General features: G+C 45.5%; 2 protein-coding genes and 1 long non-coding RNA gene across 4 annotated transcripts in view; 1 reads left to right on the forward strand and 2 right to left on the reverse strand.

Annotated features, from left to right (window-relative positions):
- LOC135407468 (myosin-IIIb-like) overlaps positions 1-2,463 on the reverse strand; it is a 14,857-nt gene extending 12,394 nt beyond the window's left edge. Inside the window, exons 1-3 of the mRNA XM_064642518.1 lie at positions 2,244-2,463; positions 2,108-2,173; positions 1,903-2,033 (exon numbers count right to left, since the gene is read on the reverse strand). Of these exons, the coding sequence (XP_064498588.1) occupies positions 1,903-2,033; positions 2,108-2,173; positions 2,244-2,369 (323 nt within the window). The 5' untranslated portion in view covers positions 2,370-2,463. The remainder of the gene's footprint in view (positions 1-1,902; positions 2,034-2,107; positions 2,174-2,243) is intronic.
- ARHGEF39 (Rho guanine nucleotide exchange factor 39) lies at positions 2,326-17,104 on the forward strand. Of its 2 annotated transcripts, XM_064642536.1 has the most exons (11): positions 2,326-2,525; positions 3,957-4,042; positions 5,301-5,485; positions 6,432-6,526; positions 6,922-7,042; positions 8,083-8,201; positions 9,811-9,881; positions 11,629-11,757; positions 15,345-15,574; positions 16,456-16,544; positions 16,731-17,104. In XM_064642536.1, the coding sequence occupies exons 3-11, from the start codon at positions 5,339-5,341 to the stop codon at positions 16,744-16,746; spliced, it is 1,017 nt and encodes a 338-aa protein (XP_064498606.1). In that variant the 5' UTR covers positions 2,326-2,525; positions 3,957-4,042; positions 5,301-5,338; the 3' UTR covers positions 16,747-17,104. The 2 variants fall into 2 exon arrangements, with proteins under 2 accessions (XP_064498606.1, XP_064498605.1); XM_064642535.1 differs by lacking the exons at positions 16,456-16,544; positions 16,731-17,104 and having other exon boundaries at positions 15,345-15,815.
- LOC135407477 (uncharacterized) lies at positions 16,380-18,385 on the reverse strand. Its single transcript, XR_010426887.1, has 2 exons — positions 17,656-18,385; positions 16,380-16,575 (listed from the first exon to the last, which is right to left on the reverse strand). It is a non-coding gene; the product is annotated as an uncharacterized LOC135407477 (long non-coding RNA).
- Between the last annotated feature and the right edge of the window lie 210 nt (positions 18,386-18,595).

Consider the following 18,595-nt stretch of genomic DNA (forward strand, 5'->3'; position numbering starts at 1 on the left):
GGTAGGCTGAAAACCTCGAATACTAGAGCACATACCTGATTTCAAGTACAGATCAGACCAGCACCATCCAAATAAGCACAAACAAAGCAAGACCAGTTTGCCAGTTGAGAACATGCCATCCAAACAATGCCTCTGCTCAGTATGTCAGATTTATTTTTGTTTTCAGTAACTTGCTTCCTCCACAAGAGAACTACCGGTCAGCACTCCTAAGGTTCAAGCTTGTCCTTAGTCCCTCCAACAAGCACAACAGCTTCAGCAGGGCCTGCAAGCGCTATCCAGCTGCCAGTGTGTAACTGCTCCAGGCTGTGAAGAAAAGCAAAGTCATCTTCAGGTGACCCAAGTGCTGTACTACAGCATGCCCAGGCTATGACTAATGTCTGTTGTGATTGGGAAGGTAAGAGGAGCCAGTAGAATTCCTAGCTCAGGACAACTCAGTAGCCATAAACACTTGTCATGTGGGGGCAGCTGCTTTGTCTAACATCAACCTCTGAAACACGCCATGCAGCCTCCCAGACTAAGCTGGAGACCCTAAAGAGACTACAAGGAACAGTAGAGCCTGGTGTGTCCTTGTGCTGTTTTGAGGAACCGTGGTCTAGGAGGAGTGACCTCCTCCTCCACCTCTACCCCAACTCCTGCTCAGGTCAGGTAATCTTGTTAATGAGTGTTTCACCATTGACAAGAGAGCAAAACCATGAACTTCCTGTGATAGCAACACACAGACCAGTTGATAGGGTTGCAAGACGCACAAGAATACACCAGACTCTCATCTCTGAGACCACAAACTGCTGGCATAAAACAATCAGAGCAATGACCTCTTGGCAAATGCTCACAGGTTCTTGTCTTCCACATCCCAAGGCAAATATGATGATCATCCCCAAGAGCCCTACCAGCACTGCCTCTTGCACATGCTGACTCCACAGCCACCACTTCCTGAGAGCAATTCACATAAAGCAAAGGCACTGATGGCCTGCAGGCTACAGAAATGAATGGGGCTCAAGTGACCCTCAAGGTCAGCTCCCAGTCCCATCAAAACACTCAGGAGTGATTCAGCAATTCAGTTCCACACTGTGTAGACTGAAAGTACTGACAAAATGGCCAGAAGCCCCATATAAAAATGGGAGTATTAAATCAAACACGCAATTAACATTTTAACTACGATGACATTTAAACTGTTCTCTACAACACCCAGAAGAGGCGGTTTGTGCTTTGAGCCTTTCTGTTTGCTGTTTGAGGCTTTCTCTGCTAGTGGATGCTGTTTGAGGCTTTCTCTGCTAGCTGACACTACCTGCTGCCCTGCAGAGTTTCAGCAGAACAATAGTGACATCATGGAGTGAAATGTTTGTGATACTGAAACACTCTTTGGTTAAAACAACACTTTTTCCGCCCCACTTCTAGCACACAGAACTGGCCGTGACAATGGGATTCTCCCCAACAGTCAGAGAACAAAAAAGCATATTTAATTCCTCCTGCTTCTTTAATCATATATAGGAAGCTCAACTCTGTGAAAACAGGTTCCTTCCACTATGTATAACCTTTATACAGCATTTACTGAGGTAGTTGTGTAGCCAGAGGAGAGTACTTTGTGACTTTCCCCGGAGCTGGTTAAACCTTTCCAAAGGCACGTCCCTCCAAAAGAGAACCTGGCATATTCAGCGTCGTGACCAGCATCGCTGGCCGAGCTGCTCCAGGAAAGCCAGCTTTGTTTGCCACACACCTCTGCCTCGACCTGGAAAGAGGTCGGGATGAGGGATGCGCTGCCAGCGCAGACGGATTTTGACTCGCCAGCAGCACCGGAGACGAGCTTCACCTGAACCTTCGGCGGGCAGATGCCAGCGAGAGCCGGGGGTTGTCACTCGGCCTCCCACCGCTGCCCGCCCCCGGGGACCCCCGGCCGCCCCTCACCTGACGAGGATGCACTGGTTGCGGGGCCCGCCGCCCCGCCGGCCCAGCATGGCGTGGTAGGCGCGGCCGGCCACGGCGAAGATGTGGGGCGGCAGCGAGTCGGTCTGGAGGCGCTGGTACCGCTCGGAGACCTGCGGGGAAGCGGCGGCGGACAGGCGTGAGCGGCCGGGGGCCGGCGGGGCGCGGCGGGGGGCGCGGCGCTCACCTCTCTGCCGTACAGCGGCAGCGGCTGGAAGGGGTTCACGGCGATGAGGATGTCCCCGATGTCGGTCTGTGGGAAGGGGGAGAGCGAGTCAGCCCGGAGCCCCCCGCCGCCCCCCGCCCCGCAGCGCGGCACTCACATAGATGTGCTGGCTGAGGAAGCGCTCCCGCAGCCCGGACAGCAGCGCCGCCTCGTCCAGCTCCGACAGCGCCGCCAGGTCTCCGGCCCTGCCCGACGGGGAGCACCGCTCCCCCAGCGACACCATCGCTACTCCCGGAGCCGCTGGCCCGCCAGTGGCCCACCAGCCGCCCACCCCTCTCTTCTCTTCCTTTCCCTCCCCGGCCCGCCCCGCCGCGCTCCGCCCCGGGACCGCCCGCCGGGGCGGGGCCGCCGTTTGAACGCGGGGCGGCGGGACCGGCAGGTAACGGGCGGCGGGGGCGGCGGGGGCGGCGGGGGCGGCGGGGGCGGCGGGGGCGGCGGGGGCGGCGGGGGCGGCGGGGGCGGCGGGGGGACACCGGCGGCGGGGGGACACCGGCGGCGGGGGGACACCGGCGCGGTCTCCACCTGTGTAAAGGTGTTGGGCAGGATGAGGCCCTCGGGCTCAGCTTGACTTTGGTGGTAGCCCCGCCCTGAGCACAAGGCTCAGTGGGATGACCCTTTCCCCCGCCCCCAATATCCCTTTGTCTAAAGTGGTCCCTGATCGCAGCCAAGTATTTCTTGAATCCATGTCATCTCCACCCGTGGAAAGGTGCTGGGCAGGATGAGGCCCTGAGCAGCTCAGCCTGCCCTTGATGGCAGCCCCGCTCTGAGCACAAGGCTCAGTGGGATGACTCCCCCGCTAAAGATCCCTTTCGCTCAATTCGTCACTGACCCCAGCCAAGTATTTCCTGAATCCGTGTCATGCGCAGAGGAAAAAGAAATTTACTTTTAGTAAAAAAAAAAAAAAAAAATTAACTTTTGGTTAATGTTTTCGGCGTGCTCACATTCTTTTTTTTTACTGAAAACTTTTATTTCTCTAAAACGCATTTTATCTGATTAAAAAAACCCCAAACAACCCGATAATGAATAAAATGCTTAATTTTTGGTCAACAAAAACATTCTGCACAATCCACAAGTCTTTTGGTGGATCTTTTCTTATCTCCTGCAAAATATAGTACCTTTGGTTTCGACTAATCCAAACCACACTATTAACACTATTAATACACTGCAGGGAAAGTGAAGGAAGGCTAGTGCATAGTTTACCTACTATATTTACTCCTGCAATATTTACTGCAACATTTACTGCAATACTTACTCCTGCTATCTTTGCTCCTCAGGGTGGCTGAGGGCTGGCTGTGGTCTCTGGCTTTGCACCCTTCCTGATAAGAGCAGTCCTAACCCTAAGGCCTATTCCATAGCAGCCACCACCCATGGGATGGGATGTGGGTCTGAGTGGCCTCTGGAGCCGACCCACCGAGTGGCTACCCTCCTGACACATCAACATTGGCTGTGCAGTGATAAAAATGGGAGATTTTTTGAGGATATTCAGAAAATTTAGAAAGGGATTGAAGGGAATATTGGTAATGGGGTATCATAAGGTGGTTAATGGTAACAGAATGTGTTTAATTAGTGGCGTTTAGTTATTGGTTTCTGAATGTGAGACAGGAGAAGCAAGATGGAGCGGTTCTGTCCCCTGTAAGTGAAGTGTTTCTAGTGTACCTATGGGATTCCAGGCAGCTCTTACCCTACAGACCTGACACAGTTATAGTATAATACATTGTAGAATAATGATAGTGTTTGAACTGCTTTATGTGAGCAGGAGATGGTCAAACCTGGAATAACTTTTTTTTTTATTATTACTGTTTGTTAAAAGAAGTTGGTCTGCAAAATGAAAACCTTGACTGCAGTCTGCCCTGGCTAAAGATGCTCTGCAAGTGGTAGCATTTTGGTCTGTTGTTGGTGAGTACTTTGCAACTGCACACTGATAGAGTCACAGAATATTTTGGGGTGTAAGGGACCTTAAAGACCATCTCATTCCAACACCCCCCCACTCAACCAGGTTGCTCAGAGCTCCATCCAAGCTGGCCTTGAGCACTTCCAGGGAGGGGTCTAATGCTAAGGTTTGTGTGGTGTTCCCTGCAGTGCTGCCTCTCCATCCACAGTGGTGCCAGGTCTGCCCTGTTTGACCAAGACATGGCCTTGGCTACACTTGTGATTGTATTGTAAGTGAATATGAGGATAAAGCTGTGAAGAAACTCCTGCTACTATAAAATACTGCACATGTCCCTCAGCTACCTGGACTTTTGCAAACTCATTAAGTGAGTCACTTATTTGATGCAAAATTCTTGTTTCAGGCATTGATTTACATATTTGAAATGTCTCTGGAAGATTGTGTTTGAAAAATTTCCTTCTGTATGATGGCACATCTTTCTGTATTAGTGTATCCTGTCAATGTGGGAATAAGAACTTTTGTGGAGGTAGCTCAGCTTCCAGAGAAACTGTATACCTAATGCCAGGACAAGTGTGCACTGCCTTTTCATAAAAAGAGCAATATTTAACTGGTGTTCTGCTAAAACATGACTTTTTCTCTGAGAGAGTGGGCTAGAAGAGGGACTGTTTTGTGTAACAAAACCACACTGCTCTGGCAGAATAGCAGAGCAGGACCAAAGCAGGTTAATGAGTGGGTAGTGTGATTCACCGCACTTGCTCAGCCTCTCTCATCTCTGCAAGCTCAAACTACTGTCAGAAAATGGCAGTGCAAACCACTTGCTTCTTGCTAACCTTCATGGGAAAACAAGCAAGAGTGCTCTCCTTCCCTTCTCCTTCCCCCACAAGACAAATCTTATGGCTGTTTTCAACTATCCACAGTACCTCTTCCGCCCACTTCGGGTTTGGTGAGAATTTTGCACAAAGAATTGGGAGGCAAAGGACAGGAAGCAGTGGTTCGTGAGTGGGATTGTACACTTGAGATTTGCCTACAGATGTATCCTCATGTACTGCTCCTGCTTTCACAGCCTGGTCTTTCTAACCTCCGTTCCTCCAGTCAATACAGGGCTCCTGTGGTCGCAGGTGGGAATGCAGAAGGAAACTGTTAATAACCGTTGCTGGCAACCGACTTCCCTTTTTTCTTAGGAAAGCGTAGAGTTTGTAGTTCAGAATCCTACCCTGCGACATAGGTTATTATTTTGTTGTGTGTCCACCTCTCTTGGCTCTTCAGGATCCACTACCTTTCTGTGTATCAACTCTGAGTCTGCCATGAGTGACTCATCCCTGCTGTTTCTTGCTGGAGCAAACATTGTGGAAGACCAGAGGGCTCGCTGGGAGAGAAAGCGCAGCCGGACAGCCAAGGAGCTGCTGGAAACTGAACACAAATACCTCGAGCAGCTGGATTTGGTGGTCACAGTGAGTATTTCTGCCCGTTTTGCTATGTGGGTATCTTCAGACAGCACGTACTTATTTGTGTTGTCATGGGGAAGGGTCAAGAGCAAGACTTTGATATATCCCTAGTGCCTGGGAGAGCTGCTGGGGCTGAAAGGTTTTTTTGTTGTTTTTCTTTTACCTCCTCTGTAATATTCAGTAGCCTGTGGGTTCGGCCCTTTGGCTTTGGTCTATACACGGACATTAACCTTTGAATTTTGATTGTATAAGGACTTACCTTAAGATGCCTGAGATGTATGAAATGTAGGGGGCACAAACAAACAAAGACTATAGACAAGATGGTGAAAGACAAATGCATCTAAGGATACTGAAATACACTCTATTGGTCTGTTTAGGAGTACTGTAGTACTGTTCCATGTGTTTAGAGTTATGGTCAAAGTTACAAATCAGGCTAACATCTGACAATGGATTTCTTAGGCAGACATTCATGATATTTGATATCCTTACAAGCCAGAGTGTGCAGGCAGGAACTTCTGGCTTCTGCTGTATGCCACAAATGACCTTTGACCTTTGAGTAGCCTTTGTAGCTTTCCATTACTTAAAGGGGGCTTATAAAAGAGAGAGAGAGAGAGAGTGTGACTTTTTATACAGGCATATATTGATAGGACAAGGGGGAATGGTTTTAAATTGAAAGAGAGTAGGCTTAGATTAGATGTTAGGAAGAAATTCTTTTACTGAGAGGGTGATGAGGTAATGGAATAGGTTGCCTACCCAAGTTTTGGATGTCCCACTCCTGGAAGTGATGGGCCAGGTTGGATGGGGCTTGGAGCAACCTGGTCTAGTGAAAAGTGTCTAGTGGACATTGAAATGAGATGGTCTTCAATGTCCTTTCCAACCCAAACCGCTGTGTGATTCTATGATGATCTGTGAATTCTACCTGTTTGAAACTCTCTCTTTTTTTCCTACTTAGTACTTTGTGACAATTTTAAAGGCCAAAGGGACATTGAAACCTGCTGTGTTGGAAACTATATTTGGACCCCTGGAATCCATATATTCGTCCAGCCAGTAAGTGGACACATTGTTGCAATTCCTGTAATTGTACTGGGAGGACTCTATACTGATGAGAAAGCTTTATTTCCCAAAATCTTACTAACACCTTGTAAAACAGGCATTCACTTCTAGCACTGCTAGCTTTGGTGACAATGTGTAACCAGGAAACTGCTGATCTGTGTCACATATCTGGATACCCAGCTACTAGGTAGTGGTTTAACCTCAGTAAGTCTGCTCCACGGTGTGTTCTGTGGCTTACTCTGTGACTTCCAAGCACATCTTTGGCACAGAAACTGGATGTGAGGTGGAGAACAACAAAGGAAGGTCACCATAGGAATGAAACAGAGAGAGCTGTGAAAATGCCATCAGTAATGTAGCCCTCACAAGCTATTTTTGCTCCTTGTACACAGTGTTCTCTCATTTCACCTGGAGAGAGGGAATTTGGGACCAGGACTGGAAAGTTTTTGTCAGAATCTGGATCTTTATGGCCACTATGCTGAGAATTTGGAGCAGGCAAATAAAACCTTGAAGGTAAATAACTACTTTACTCTTCTTATTCTCCGTGTTTTTCTGTTCTGTGAAACAGCTACATCCTTCCCTTTTTCTTCTGTTTCTGGAGTAATCATTTTTCTGACTTCTACTGGGCTGATGATATTCAGTCTTTCTTCCATAATAAAATGGTAAAAACTTCTCTACTTCCTTAGAGCTTCAATTTTTTCATGCTTTTTTTCAGGTGTTTGTGTGTGTAAATGCATATGCTGAGAACAGCTTTCTCAAAGAGAGTTCTGTATTTACTCCCACTCCTTCTCGGCTGGCAGGCCTAGAGAGCTTCCAGGCTTTCACTAGGGTACAGTGATCTCTTTCTGGGAATTGTCAGGTCTCCTAATTTTTCCCACTAACACTAAGTGTATCCTCAGCAGTGGGATTTCCTTTTCCTTCACAATTTCTTTTCTCTGGTAGAATTTTATTTTTTTGAGGGAGACGCATGTCTCCAAATACAACATGTTTTCAAGAAATTTCAGAAGGATATATTTTTATTCCAAAATTCTGACAGCTATATCTGGGATTTAAACCCCTCCACCCCCAGTTTTTGTCCATGCATGTTCCCAGATGCAGGATGTACTGGGATATTTCCCTTCTCTTGTATTTCCATGCATATATTCACACTTTTGATTGTCCAAGAGAAAAAGGCATTTCAGATACTTGCCTTGAGGTGATGGGAATGTGGAGCTGCATTGCTTTGTCTTGATATGAATGGGACAAAGCCACAGGTGCACTCTTTGTTTTCCTAACTGGGTTCAACCTTCCCTTCTTCTTTCTTTCCATTTGCTGCATATACTAGCTTTGTACTGCTGTGCCTGTATGAAAGAATAATATTGCTTCCATTACCCACTGGAACTGATGGTTAGGAGGAAGGAAGTGGCTTGCCTATAACCACAAAAGAAGTTGATGCTTGTGTTTAGGACTGGAGTCTTAAACTCTAAGTTGAAGAGTTCTAAGCTCTGGTTCAGACTAGAGCACATAATTCTTTTTGTAGTCTCAAAGATGTATCCCTTTTCTGCTGCACACAGGAGCAACTGAAGAAAAATAAGTCATTCCGGCGGTTTAAGAAACTCCAGGAATCTCGACCTCAATTTCAAGGGAGGGAGCTAGAGGATCTGCTTCCTTTGCCCCTGCAGAGGCTGCACCAGTAAGTAAGAAATTGTGAGTCTTCAAGGGGTTAGCATGAGGAAGGAAAAAAGAACATAACAGTGTCTTGATTGCTGTGGGAGGTAAAGTTGCTTAATGTGTCTCAAAATCAAAAAAGCACATAGACAGCAGTGAAACAGATCTGAAGATGTGCCTGTAGAGTGGAATCACTGTACGTGGATTGGAGATGATGCAGGGAAGTAGCTGTGTTTAGCCCTGGCTCCTATCCCTTCATGTAGCTCTTGGGTAGAATTGGAGGCTTCCTGCCACCTCAGTAAGCTACCGAAGTACAACTCTGAACAAAAACAAGCTGTCTGAAATGCTGCAGAAGTGATGCCCTCTGCCAGAGATGGCCTTGCTCTGCTTTTGTGCAGGTTGCTGCCCTGGGGCATTGTGACTCTTGTGGATCACTGCTTTTGGAAAGGATGAAATTAATGAACACAGAAGAGCTTTTCTTCCCTCTCTGGTTATCAGGGCCATATGCTTTCCTCAGATTCAATGCCTATTGCAGTTGTCTGAGCCTGGACAGATCCACTCTTCATTGCTGCATTCCCTTTTGAGGCACCAAACCTTCCAGATTTCAAGAAATATTCAGACAGCACTTGTGCATGTGTGATTTTTAGAGTTATCCTGTGCAGAGCCAGGGGGTGGACTTGATGGTCCTTTTGGGTCCCTTCCAACTCAGGGTATTCTGCAATAATCCCCCCTCTGAAGAGGCAAACTGACTGCATGGGGAGAGTGCTGCATGCACTCATGGGCAGCCCTTTCTTGGGGAGGGTGTCTGGGTAATAGAGAGCACAGGTAGTTTGCTGGGAACTCAGCTGCTGCTGCTGTAGATCAAGTAGCTGCTTTTCAACTATAAACATTAAGCTGACTGGTGTTTTTTTTATTATAATGCTTTGGATACTTCCTTTAAATTTGCAAAACAGCAGTATATTTGTTGCTGTCCAACAGGTGGGAAAAGTGTTAGCTTTTTAACAGAAGATCTAATTTTATCATTAATCAGCTCATCATGTTCAATTTTCTTCAAAACACTAATAACAAATACACTAGGTCATACGAGTTCTGCCAGTTTGTGAGTCTGTTAAATTCATTCTGTCATTTCAGACTGAAAACAGTTTGACTTTACTAAGAGAAAGAATTTGCAGAGATCTGATCCTTTCCAGTAAAGACTGGAAAGAAAAAAAAGAAAAAGGAAGATCCTAGTTCTTATAGAAATGCCTTTATTTTCTTGTATGGGCAGGAAACACGGTATGAATGCCACCGTTCAGATACAAAAAAATAGATAGTTCAAAGAGAAATTTGTCTGGTATTGAAGGCATTTTTATGTGAATGCTGAGAGTCTCATAAACATAAGTAATTTGTGAGGTTGTTTTTATCAGATCCCCAGGAAAAGCCAAAGGCTTGCAGATGTATAAAATATTTGGGTTACTTTAGTGAATATATTTGATGATAAAATGAATGTGATTGAAGTGTGGCCAAAACTGCTTGGTTAGGCTTAGATGTGTGTACTCCATCTCTTGGTGGAGTGCTCTTCATCATGCTGTCACTTACAGGAGGTGCTGATGTTCCTGGTATCTTGTGAATTAAACCTGCTCTCTCCAACTTAGGTACAAGCATTTCTTCAGAGACCTGCTGGAGAACACCTGCCCAGACAGTGCTGAGCACCTCAAACTTGCAAGTATGATTCCACCTGTAGATGCTGACACTTTGGTCAGTGATAGCCTCCTTGCTAATATTTGGATTCCCACTTCCTGCCTGCTTCCACAGAAGAAAAATCTTCCTCTCTGTGGGGCTCTTGTGGATTACTATTTCCCTTCTCCATTTTGATCAAGATATCGCTGAGAACACATTGGGAATAAAAATGTAGAGTAACTGTCTGTGAAAGTGGCCTAAGGGTTAAATTGGAGAAATGGCAGCTCTATTTTTTTAATTTTTATTTTTAATTCTTTTTTATTCTGATGGTGGTGAGGCACTGGCACATGCTGCCCAGGGAACCTGTTGATGCCCCATCCCACCAAGGGTTCAAGGCAAGATGGGGCCCTGAGCAACCTGGTCTACTGGAAGGTGCCCCTGCCCACGGCAGATGGGTTGGAATGAGATGATCTTTAAGGTCGATTCCAACCCAAACCATTCTATGACTCTCTTCGTCACATGCCTCAATTTTCTAGGGTAATTCATGTCCTTCATGCCATATCCAATCACTAGTGGTGTTCCCCAGGGCTCAGTACTGGGCCCAGTCCTCTTTAATATCTTATCTATGATCTGGACGAGGGGATCAAGTGCACCCTCAATCAGTTCACAGATGACACCAAGTTGGGCAGGAGTGTTGTTCTGCTGGAAGGTAGGAAGGTTCTGCAGAGGGATCTGGACAGGCTGGATCGATGGACCGAGGCCCAGTTGTGTGAGGTTCAACAAGGCCAAGTGCTGGGTTCTGCACTTGGGTCACAACAAACCCCTGCAGTGCTCCAGGCTGGGGGCAGAGTGGCTGGAAAAGGACTTGGGAGTGCTGGTCAACAGTGGCTGAACATGAGCCAGAGCGTGGCCAGGTGGCCAAGAAGACCAATGGCACCTGGCTTGTGTCAGCAATAGTGTGGCCAGCAGGACCACGGCAGTGACTGTCCCTCTGTACTCAGCACTGGTGAGGCTGCAACTCGACTCCTGTGCCCAGTTTTAAGCCCCCCACTGCAGGAGACACATTGAGGTGCTGGAGTGTGCCCAGAAAAGGGCAACAATTTGGGGAAAGGTTGCCCACAAGTCCTATGAGGAGCAGCTGAGGGAGCTGGGGGTGTTTAACCTGGAGAAGAGGGGGCTCAGGGGGCACCTTATCACTCTCTACAACCACCTGAAAGGAGATTGTAGCCAGGTGGGGGTTGGCCTCTTCTCCCAGGGATCAAGTGACTGGACAAGAGGAAATGGTCTCAAGCTGTGCCGGGGAGGTTCAGGCTGGACATCAGGAGGAATTTCTTCATGGAAAATGGGCTGCCCAGGGAAGTGGTGGACTCACCATCCCTGTAAGTGTTCAAGAACTGACTGGATGTGGCACTTAGTGCCATGTTCCAGTTGATAAGGTGGTGTTCACTCAAAGGTGGCACTCAATACTCTGAGCAGTCTTTTCCAACCAAAATGATTCTGTGATATTTACAAGCAGTTAACTGAAGTAACACCACTTGTAGGGCTTTTTCCTTTTCTGCTTCCAAGTTATTCCTCTGTCTAATGTTTCATTGGTAAATGTTTTCTAGAGCTTCAGAATTGTTGATTGGAGGTAAACTACTCCAATCTCCTGCTGAAATTCCTGAATAAAACTGTTGTTGATATTTGGGTTAAAACTTTGCTTCTTAATTTCATATTATCTTTTCGTAGCAAATAGGTAAGGTGAAATATATACTCATTTGTGATAACCTCAGAATATGCTGCTGTAATTTCAGAGGCTGTGAAATCTATATCTGAGATATCTCAGTGGGTCCAAGGCATAACTGAAAAAAGAGAGAACTCATTGCAGCTGCTTCGGGTTCAGAAACTGCTCAAAGGACAGAAGACACAGGTTTTCACTCCAGGTGGGTCCTACTGACAGCTCTGTTTTTCTTCTGCCATGCTGAGATACATGAAGGTATGCTTTCCTTCACCTCTGACTCAACTCATATTAACTGGTTTTCCCCTTCTGCCGAAATTCCATAGAGAGGTGGTGAAAGAATATGACTACTAATTCAAGCATTTTTTTTTTAAAGTTAAGCATTTTTGAGTAAGGATAAGCAACATCTTAATTGCCTGACATTCAGGTAGGAGGAGCTGATGACATGTAGTTAAAAAGTTATGAACCCAAGGAAGCCAGGATTTTAAGTCCTGGGTGGGAATGAAAGACAGACATTAAATATTTTTTAAAAGACTGTAAATAGTGGCATTGTCTCTACTCCATTGCAGGAACCATAGATTTCTGAGTGCCAAGGGCCCAAGCACTGTGTTATTGTTTATCTTAAGCCATAAGATTCATGGAATTCTGCTCATAGCCTTCATAGGAAGAATTGTCTTTTATTTATTCTTTTTTTTTATTATTTATTCTTTTATTTATTTCTTTTCCAGAAATCAGCATATTTGTGTTGATAGCTGAGATATATAAAATCACAGTCACTGGCATGTAAGAACATTTAATAGGATAACTGGTCTCTATGACCTCTTGTGTTACTGGGTGCTCTCCAAGTCCAGACCACACTCCAAGCTCTGTAAGGAATATTCTGATAAATGCTCCCCGTCTGGGAAATTATGAAATGGTCACCTGGGGTTTCACCCTCTGCTATTGCAGAGGTTATTCAGGCACAGTGCTGCAGCTGGAGAGGAGTGTTAAAGTCACTGTGTGTGAAGGCACAGCTCCAGGTACTAGTGAATGTGGTTGTAATTCATACCTGTGGATCTTTGGGTGAAAGACACATTCCACAGTGGGATGGGGGAGAGATTCAGAAGGGTAAAACTGACAAAGCTCATGGGCTGAGACGAAGACAGTTTAATAGGTAAAGTAAAAGCTGTTCATGCAAGCAAAACAAAGCAAGGAATTCATCCATCACTTGCCATGGGCTGACAGGTATTCAGCTATTCCCAGGAAGGCTGGGCTCCCAACACACACAGTGGTTACTTGGGAAGACAAATGTCATCACTCCAAACACCCCCCTTCCTCCTTCTTCTCCTAGCTTTATATGCTGACCATGGTGCCACATGGTATGGAATGTCCTTTGGGGAGTTGGGATCAGCTGTCCCAACTGTGTATCTTCCCAGCTTCACATGCACTCCCAGCCTCCCTATTGGTGGGGTGAGAAGCAGAAAAGATCTTGATGCTGAGAAGTGCTTACACAGCAACAAAGAAAAGATCCCTGTGTTGTCAATGCTGTTTTTAGAGCAAATCAAAACCAGCCCCATAGCAGTTACTATGGAAAAAATTAACTCTATACCAGCCAAATCAGCCAGGCTGACAAAGGTTGTTTGTCAGAGGTCACTCTCAAAAGTGCTTAATCAATGGGCAGATAAATTTAAAATTCTCTTCCCCGTTCTTACAATTCTTCTCATGATGCCAGATGAAAGGGAGCTCACACAGGTGTGCTCTATTTACAAGGGAGCAGGAGCATGTGGTGGGGGGCCTGGGCACATTGGGGTAGTGCATAAGTAAAAAGCTAAATCAGTTATCCTGAATGCCAGAACTAATAAGATAACCCCTTTTTAAAAAGAAAAGAGCAAACAAACCACCCAAAACATTACAGCTAGACCAGAGATGGCCATAATTTGAAAGCGTTTGGTCCGTAGGTTTTTTGGTCTTTGAATATTCTGAGACATGTAGCAAGGCAAGTGTTGAGGGTCTGTAGAGGCCTCTCCATTATCTAGGATAGGGAATTTTTATGGTCATGTTTTCCATTGCCTGGAATTACACAGGTACTCTTGGATGTGTGAAGCAGAAAAGTAGAGGCAACTGGAGCTTGCTAGTTTTGAGTCAGCTTTCCAGAAACAAGCTAGTTTTTTTCAGAACTGTTAAGATTGTGTTCTGCCACCAGGAGGGAAATAAAAACATAATGCTGTAGATTCACAGAAAGGAGGAGCTTTGGAGTTGGGTATCTCACATTTGGCAGTCTCTCAGATGTACTGCTCCCAGTGAAGAGACCCTGCTTTTCTTGCTGCATTCCATATTTAGGGCAACTACCATATTAACCAGAACTGTCTCCTTAACTTAGCACACTGTTCTGTCATCCTGAGCTTCCATAGGGATATTTTCTTGCCCTCCTTTCACAACCATTTCCTAAATCTTGTGCCCCTGGTAATCCATGGATTTAATCCATAATCCAAGATTTCCAGTACAGTCCAGGACAGATTGTATACCTGAGAGTCTGAGCACAGCTTAGCCTGAGGGGAACAGTTTCCCAGTCCAGTCCCATGTTGCTGACACCTTCCTTTTATTTATTTCTTAAACTTTGATTGATTCCTGCACTTGATTCCTTCTCTTTCTCACGTTCTAATTCAGACAAGAGGAGTGGTTCCTGTGGAATAAGCTAAGCAGGAATTCACCTGCCTCTTCGTTTTGTGACTGTAGCATACTAAGTAAGACACAATCCATAATTAAACAAAACCGTGATTTTTTTCTAAAAGGTACTTAATAGCTCATGCAGAAGCTAAGGCATGAAAAACAGTGGCAGAAATTCCCTGGCAGGTGTTTCCTAGACAAGGCCAGGTGGCAATACCTAATTACAGCTTTATATTTTTACAAATAATCTCACTGGCAGGTGCCTTCATAATTTCCATGAGTTGATGGCTATCTTGCACAAGAATCCTAGTTAGAGGCCCTGCTTTAATTATTCCATTTTGTGTAGATGCCATTTTTTTAATTGCTGCTTTTTAATTGCTGCTTACAGCTGGGTTTATCTAATTGTTTTAATTATTTTTCTGCTGCTTTCTCTTCCTTTACTTTTACTGCAATTCATTTTATGGGTGGATGACACTGGGCTCTGTTCTGTAAGAGAGGCTGATAAGGTTGCCTATTCAGACCTTTCTTATTTTATATCCCCTTTGCTTAGAACAGTAATCTGCATCGTGCAATCCCTTAACTACTGGAGGTCTGTATATAATTAGGTGACCTGTGAAACATGGAGGGTTTGGTTTTTCTGGCATTTTTCTTTTTTTTAAAATTTATTTAATTTACACACACAAGCAAGCAACAAAATACTACATTTTCAAAGCTTAGGCTAACTTGTTTCACCACTAAACGGGTGGTGATAAACAAACAGGCAACACAAAGATTGTTCATGGTGTGTTTTCTGAAGGCTTATTTTAGTTTAAAGGTATGCATACAATTTTAAAACCATGTTTTTGTTCTGATCTTTTTAAACAGGCTTGCATATCATAATATCCTCTTAATTAACAAAGTGGATTTATAACAACTTCAGCCTGCTCCTAAACGTTTTGGACTGGTTACTGCTTTTGTATGGGTGTTTTCCGTGTTGGTGGGCTGGACCCAGTTGATACTTCAGTGCCTTCTAGTGGCTGGAATTGATGTAGAGCCCGGTAACCTACAAGGGTGGCTCACGCTGTATTCCTGTTTGTCTCATTACATCCTTCTTTCCCCCCTCCTCAAGTGATCTGACAACTGTCTCTGCTCCCCTTGCATGCCCAGGGCGCTGGTACATCCGGGAAGGCTGGCTTTTGGTGGTGCCTTCAAAGGGAGAAGAACTGAAGCGCAGGATGTTCTTCCTGTTCTCTGATATCCTCATTGCAGCAAAGCCCTGCCACCCCCTGCACCCGCTGAACTCGCACAAGCTCGCGTGCCAGGCTGTTTACCCTCTCCACCAGTGCACCGTGGATAAAGTGTTCGGCCACACGCGGAGCCAGGGAGGGCTCCTCAGTGTAAGTCTCCCCACTTCTGCCTGGCAGGAGTGCCAGTGGAGTCAGACTTGGAAGCAGGTTTCCAGCTGTCTCAGGAGTAGCAGGACTGAGATGACGAGACTAGTGACAAAATGCAATGAGCTAGTCTGAGTCAAGGCAACTCTTTTTGAGTGGTGTAGGTCCTTTTCCTTTCATGGTGTAGGCCCTCCTGCACGCTCTGGGGTACAGGTTGCTGCTGGTTGCTTCACTTAGCTCAGGTGAGGAGGGTCCAATAAGACTTTGACATGCCCTCATCAGAGCCACAGGTCTGGGGGGACAGCCCCCTGACATGTGACAACGAATACACTGACTGTGGGCTGAACTTACAGAAAAACAGAGAATGAGGGAGGTGTATTATCACAACAGATATTGCCTGTGCATCAAGCTCCCTGAGGGCTGCAGGGTCCTTGGCAGGGACCAGTGTCCTCAGTAGAGGTTTCAAAGTCAGTTCTTCCAAGGTTGCAGGACCTGGGGCTGTGTTATCTCATTCCTTGTGAGCTGCGACAAAGAACACTTCGAGCAATCTGTGACCTGGTGGTAGTGGAAGGACCCCGAGGGACAGCTTGGAATAAGGGAGAAAACTGGATGAAGAGCTGCTAAGAACTGCCATTGCTCATCTCCAAACAGCTTATAAAGTCAGAGTGAGCTGTCAACTGTGGCTGGAAAGAATGGTCAAGTCTGGCACTTGCTCTCTACTGTCCAGCCTCTGGCTTCTCCCAGTACTAAAGCTAAATTTTTCAGTCTGGGAAGGAAAATGGTGAAAATCAGCATGCAGAGATGAGTTGAATTCAGTAGTGATGATTCTCCTTTAATCAGAATTGCTGCCTAGGCAAGGAATGCCACAGATTCTGTTTGCCTTTCAGCTTTCCTTTCCACACAAGGCACTGCTGTTGATGTCCAGCGACCAACAAGATATCAATGACTGGTATCGGAGTCTCACAGCTGCAGTCAGGTAGGCATCTCTTTTCCAGAGGTGGAAGGGGCTGAGAGTAAGGGGACAGGACATAAAAATGATCATATAGGCCTGTGTATGGTTATAAAGGTGATAGAGAAGGCCTGACTGGCAGCCAGGAACACAAGGAATTGTATGAACAGATTTCACCTATAAAGTGGCCTTTCCATTTGTTTTTCTCTACAGGCAGCTGAAAGCCTGATGCACTTGAGTGTACAAGACAGACTGGCAAGACAACCACTGTCATGGCAGAAGCCTACACAACCTTAGAAAATGCTCAGGGGCATATAGTAGAACTGCATTTAGAGGGACTACACACTGTGCTTGTGAGATGATGAATGCTTTGTCAGCTGTCCTGATGTTCATACAGACACTGCAAAAAACAAGTATGCACACTAAGCATTTGTGTATAAAAAATAAGTATCAAGAATTTTCCCCAATTTAGCTTAGAAGCTTCTAGCTTTTCTGCACTTTTGTAAACTCAGATTATTAAGGACAAGCAGATGAGAGCCTGATTTGCTTTCCCTCGTCAAATGTTTTTATTCAACCGTCTTTCTAAACCAGTGTTTTCACGCTCATTTGTCTATGTATGTGTCCAGCTGCTCATGCTTCTGGGTCCTGTGACCAAAATGTGTGTTTTGGGTAGTGGTAATATGGACATTACACTGTATTTCCTGCCAGTGGTGCAGGCCACAGTCATCTTATCAAGCAGCATTCACATTTATAATCTGAATACTAAGAGATTATGCAGCTGAAACAGCTCTTGCCTTTGCCTGCATGGTTTGCAGTGCCTTATTGCTTTGAAATCCTGCAGAGAAAACCTTTGGCAGCACCTCTGCTCCTGATCTCCAGGGAAATCTCCAGGGGCTACAGTCAGCATCCTGGGTCATCAATCCCTGGTAATGTGCTAGGGTTCAGTTTACTAGGATGCCAGACCACTTAAGGAATAAATACAGAAAATGTATTATTCATGAGGATTTTGTTAAAGCCTCGGCATGGACTTTTAACAATGTGGAAGCTCTGCAGCAACAGCAGTTTGGTTCATCTCCCTACAAAGAGGGCAAATTCAAGGCTACTAGAGACAAAGATTAAGGTCTGTCTGAACACTGACCTTTCAGCATTTTGACTGTTTTTTTCTTCTTCCTTAAGCAGTACACGTCTTTAATTTCACACTGGGTTCACTAAAACAGAGAATACGTAACTTTAACTTTTTGTCTTTCCATACAATTAACTTGCTCCATGGGATCACTCATTTAAATGTCTTAAGTCTGTAAAACTTGGGAGGGAGGAGGGAATGCAGCAGGGGTTTTGGAAGCCACACCAGTTCCACCATGTTTTACCAAGAAAGGTCAGAGTAGATATCCTTGAGGTCCCTTCCAACCTGGTGTTCTATTCTGTGATACCATGTTTCAGTTGGTTTAGGTGTTTTTTTTTTCACTGCAAAGGTACAGCTAGGACTTTCAAGTACTAGCTGTGCTTGAAATCAAAGACAAAGCTAACAACTAAAGATTCTTAAATAACTCTGAAAAAGTCCTGCCATTTTCCCTTTTTGTTCTAATTAGGTAACATAGAGACTTCCTGTAATCCTGCACCCGAAGCTGGGATGTCTACCAAGCTCTTCCTAGAGATGGCAACAACTCCTACTTGTGCTGCCACCTTATTATAAGACAAGTTCCTTTGATACTGTCTCTTTATAGGACTTATCGCAGTGTTACCACCCTATTTGCAATCAGTACTTTTTGAAACAGCAAAAGTATCTCATTTTTCACTGAACTTCCTACCCTGAAATGCTGCACACTGGCTTCCAGGAAACAATGTAGCTCTGTCACAGCAATGCTGCCCCAGAGCAGGGCTGTGTCCAGAACCTGTAACAAAGCCAGGTTTTGCTGGAGTGTTACTAATGCTCATGCACAAGAATTAAGCTGTGCCAGGGGAGGTTTAGGTCAGACATTAGGAAGAATTTCTTCACAGAAAGAGCGATTAGACACTGGAATGAGCTGCCCAGGGAGGTGGTGGGGTCACTGTCCCTGGAGGTGTTTAAGGAAAGACTG

The sequence above is a fragment of the Pseudopipra pipra genome, chromosome Z (genome assembly GCF_036250125.1).
Source record: "Pseudopipra pipra isolate bDixPip1 chromosome Z, bDixPip1.hap1, whole genome shotgun sequence".
NCBI classification, from domain to species: Eukaryota; Metazoa; Chordata; class Aves; order Passeriformes; family Pipridae; genus Pseudopipra; species Pseudopipra pipra.

Bases quoted from the DNA above. Each gene is read 5' to 3' on its own strand.
- ARHGEF39 (XM_064642535.1), top strand. From the start codon at position 5,339: ATGAGTGACTCATCCCTGCTGTTTCTTGCTGGAGCAAACATTGTGGAA. The intron at 9,882-11,628 runs GTATGATTCCAC...CTGTAATTTCAG, and splicing joins TGAGCACCTCAAACTTGCAA to AGGCTGTGAAATCTATATCT. The intron at 11,758-15,344 runs GTGGGTCCTACT...TTGCATGCCCAG, and splicing joins GACACAGGTTTTCACTCCAG to GGCGCTGGTACATCCGGGAA.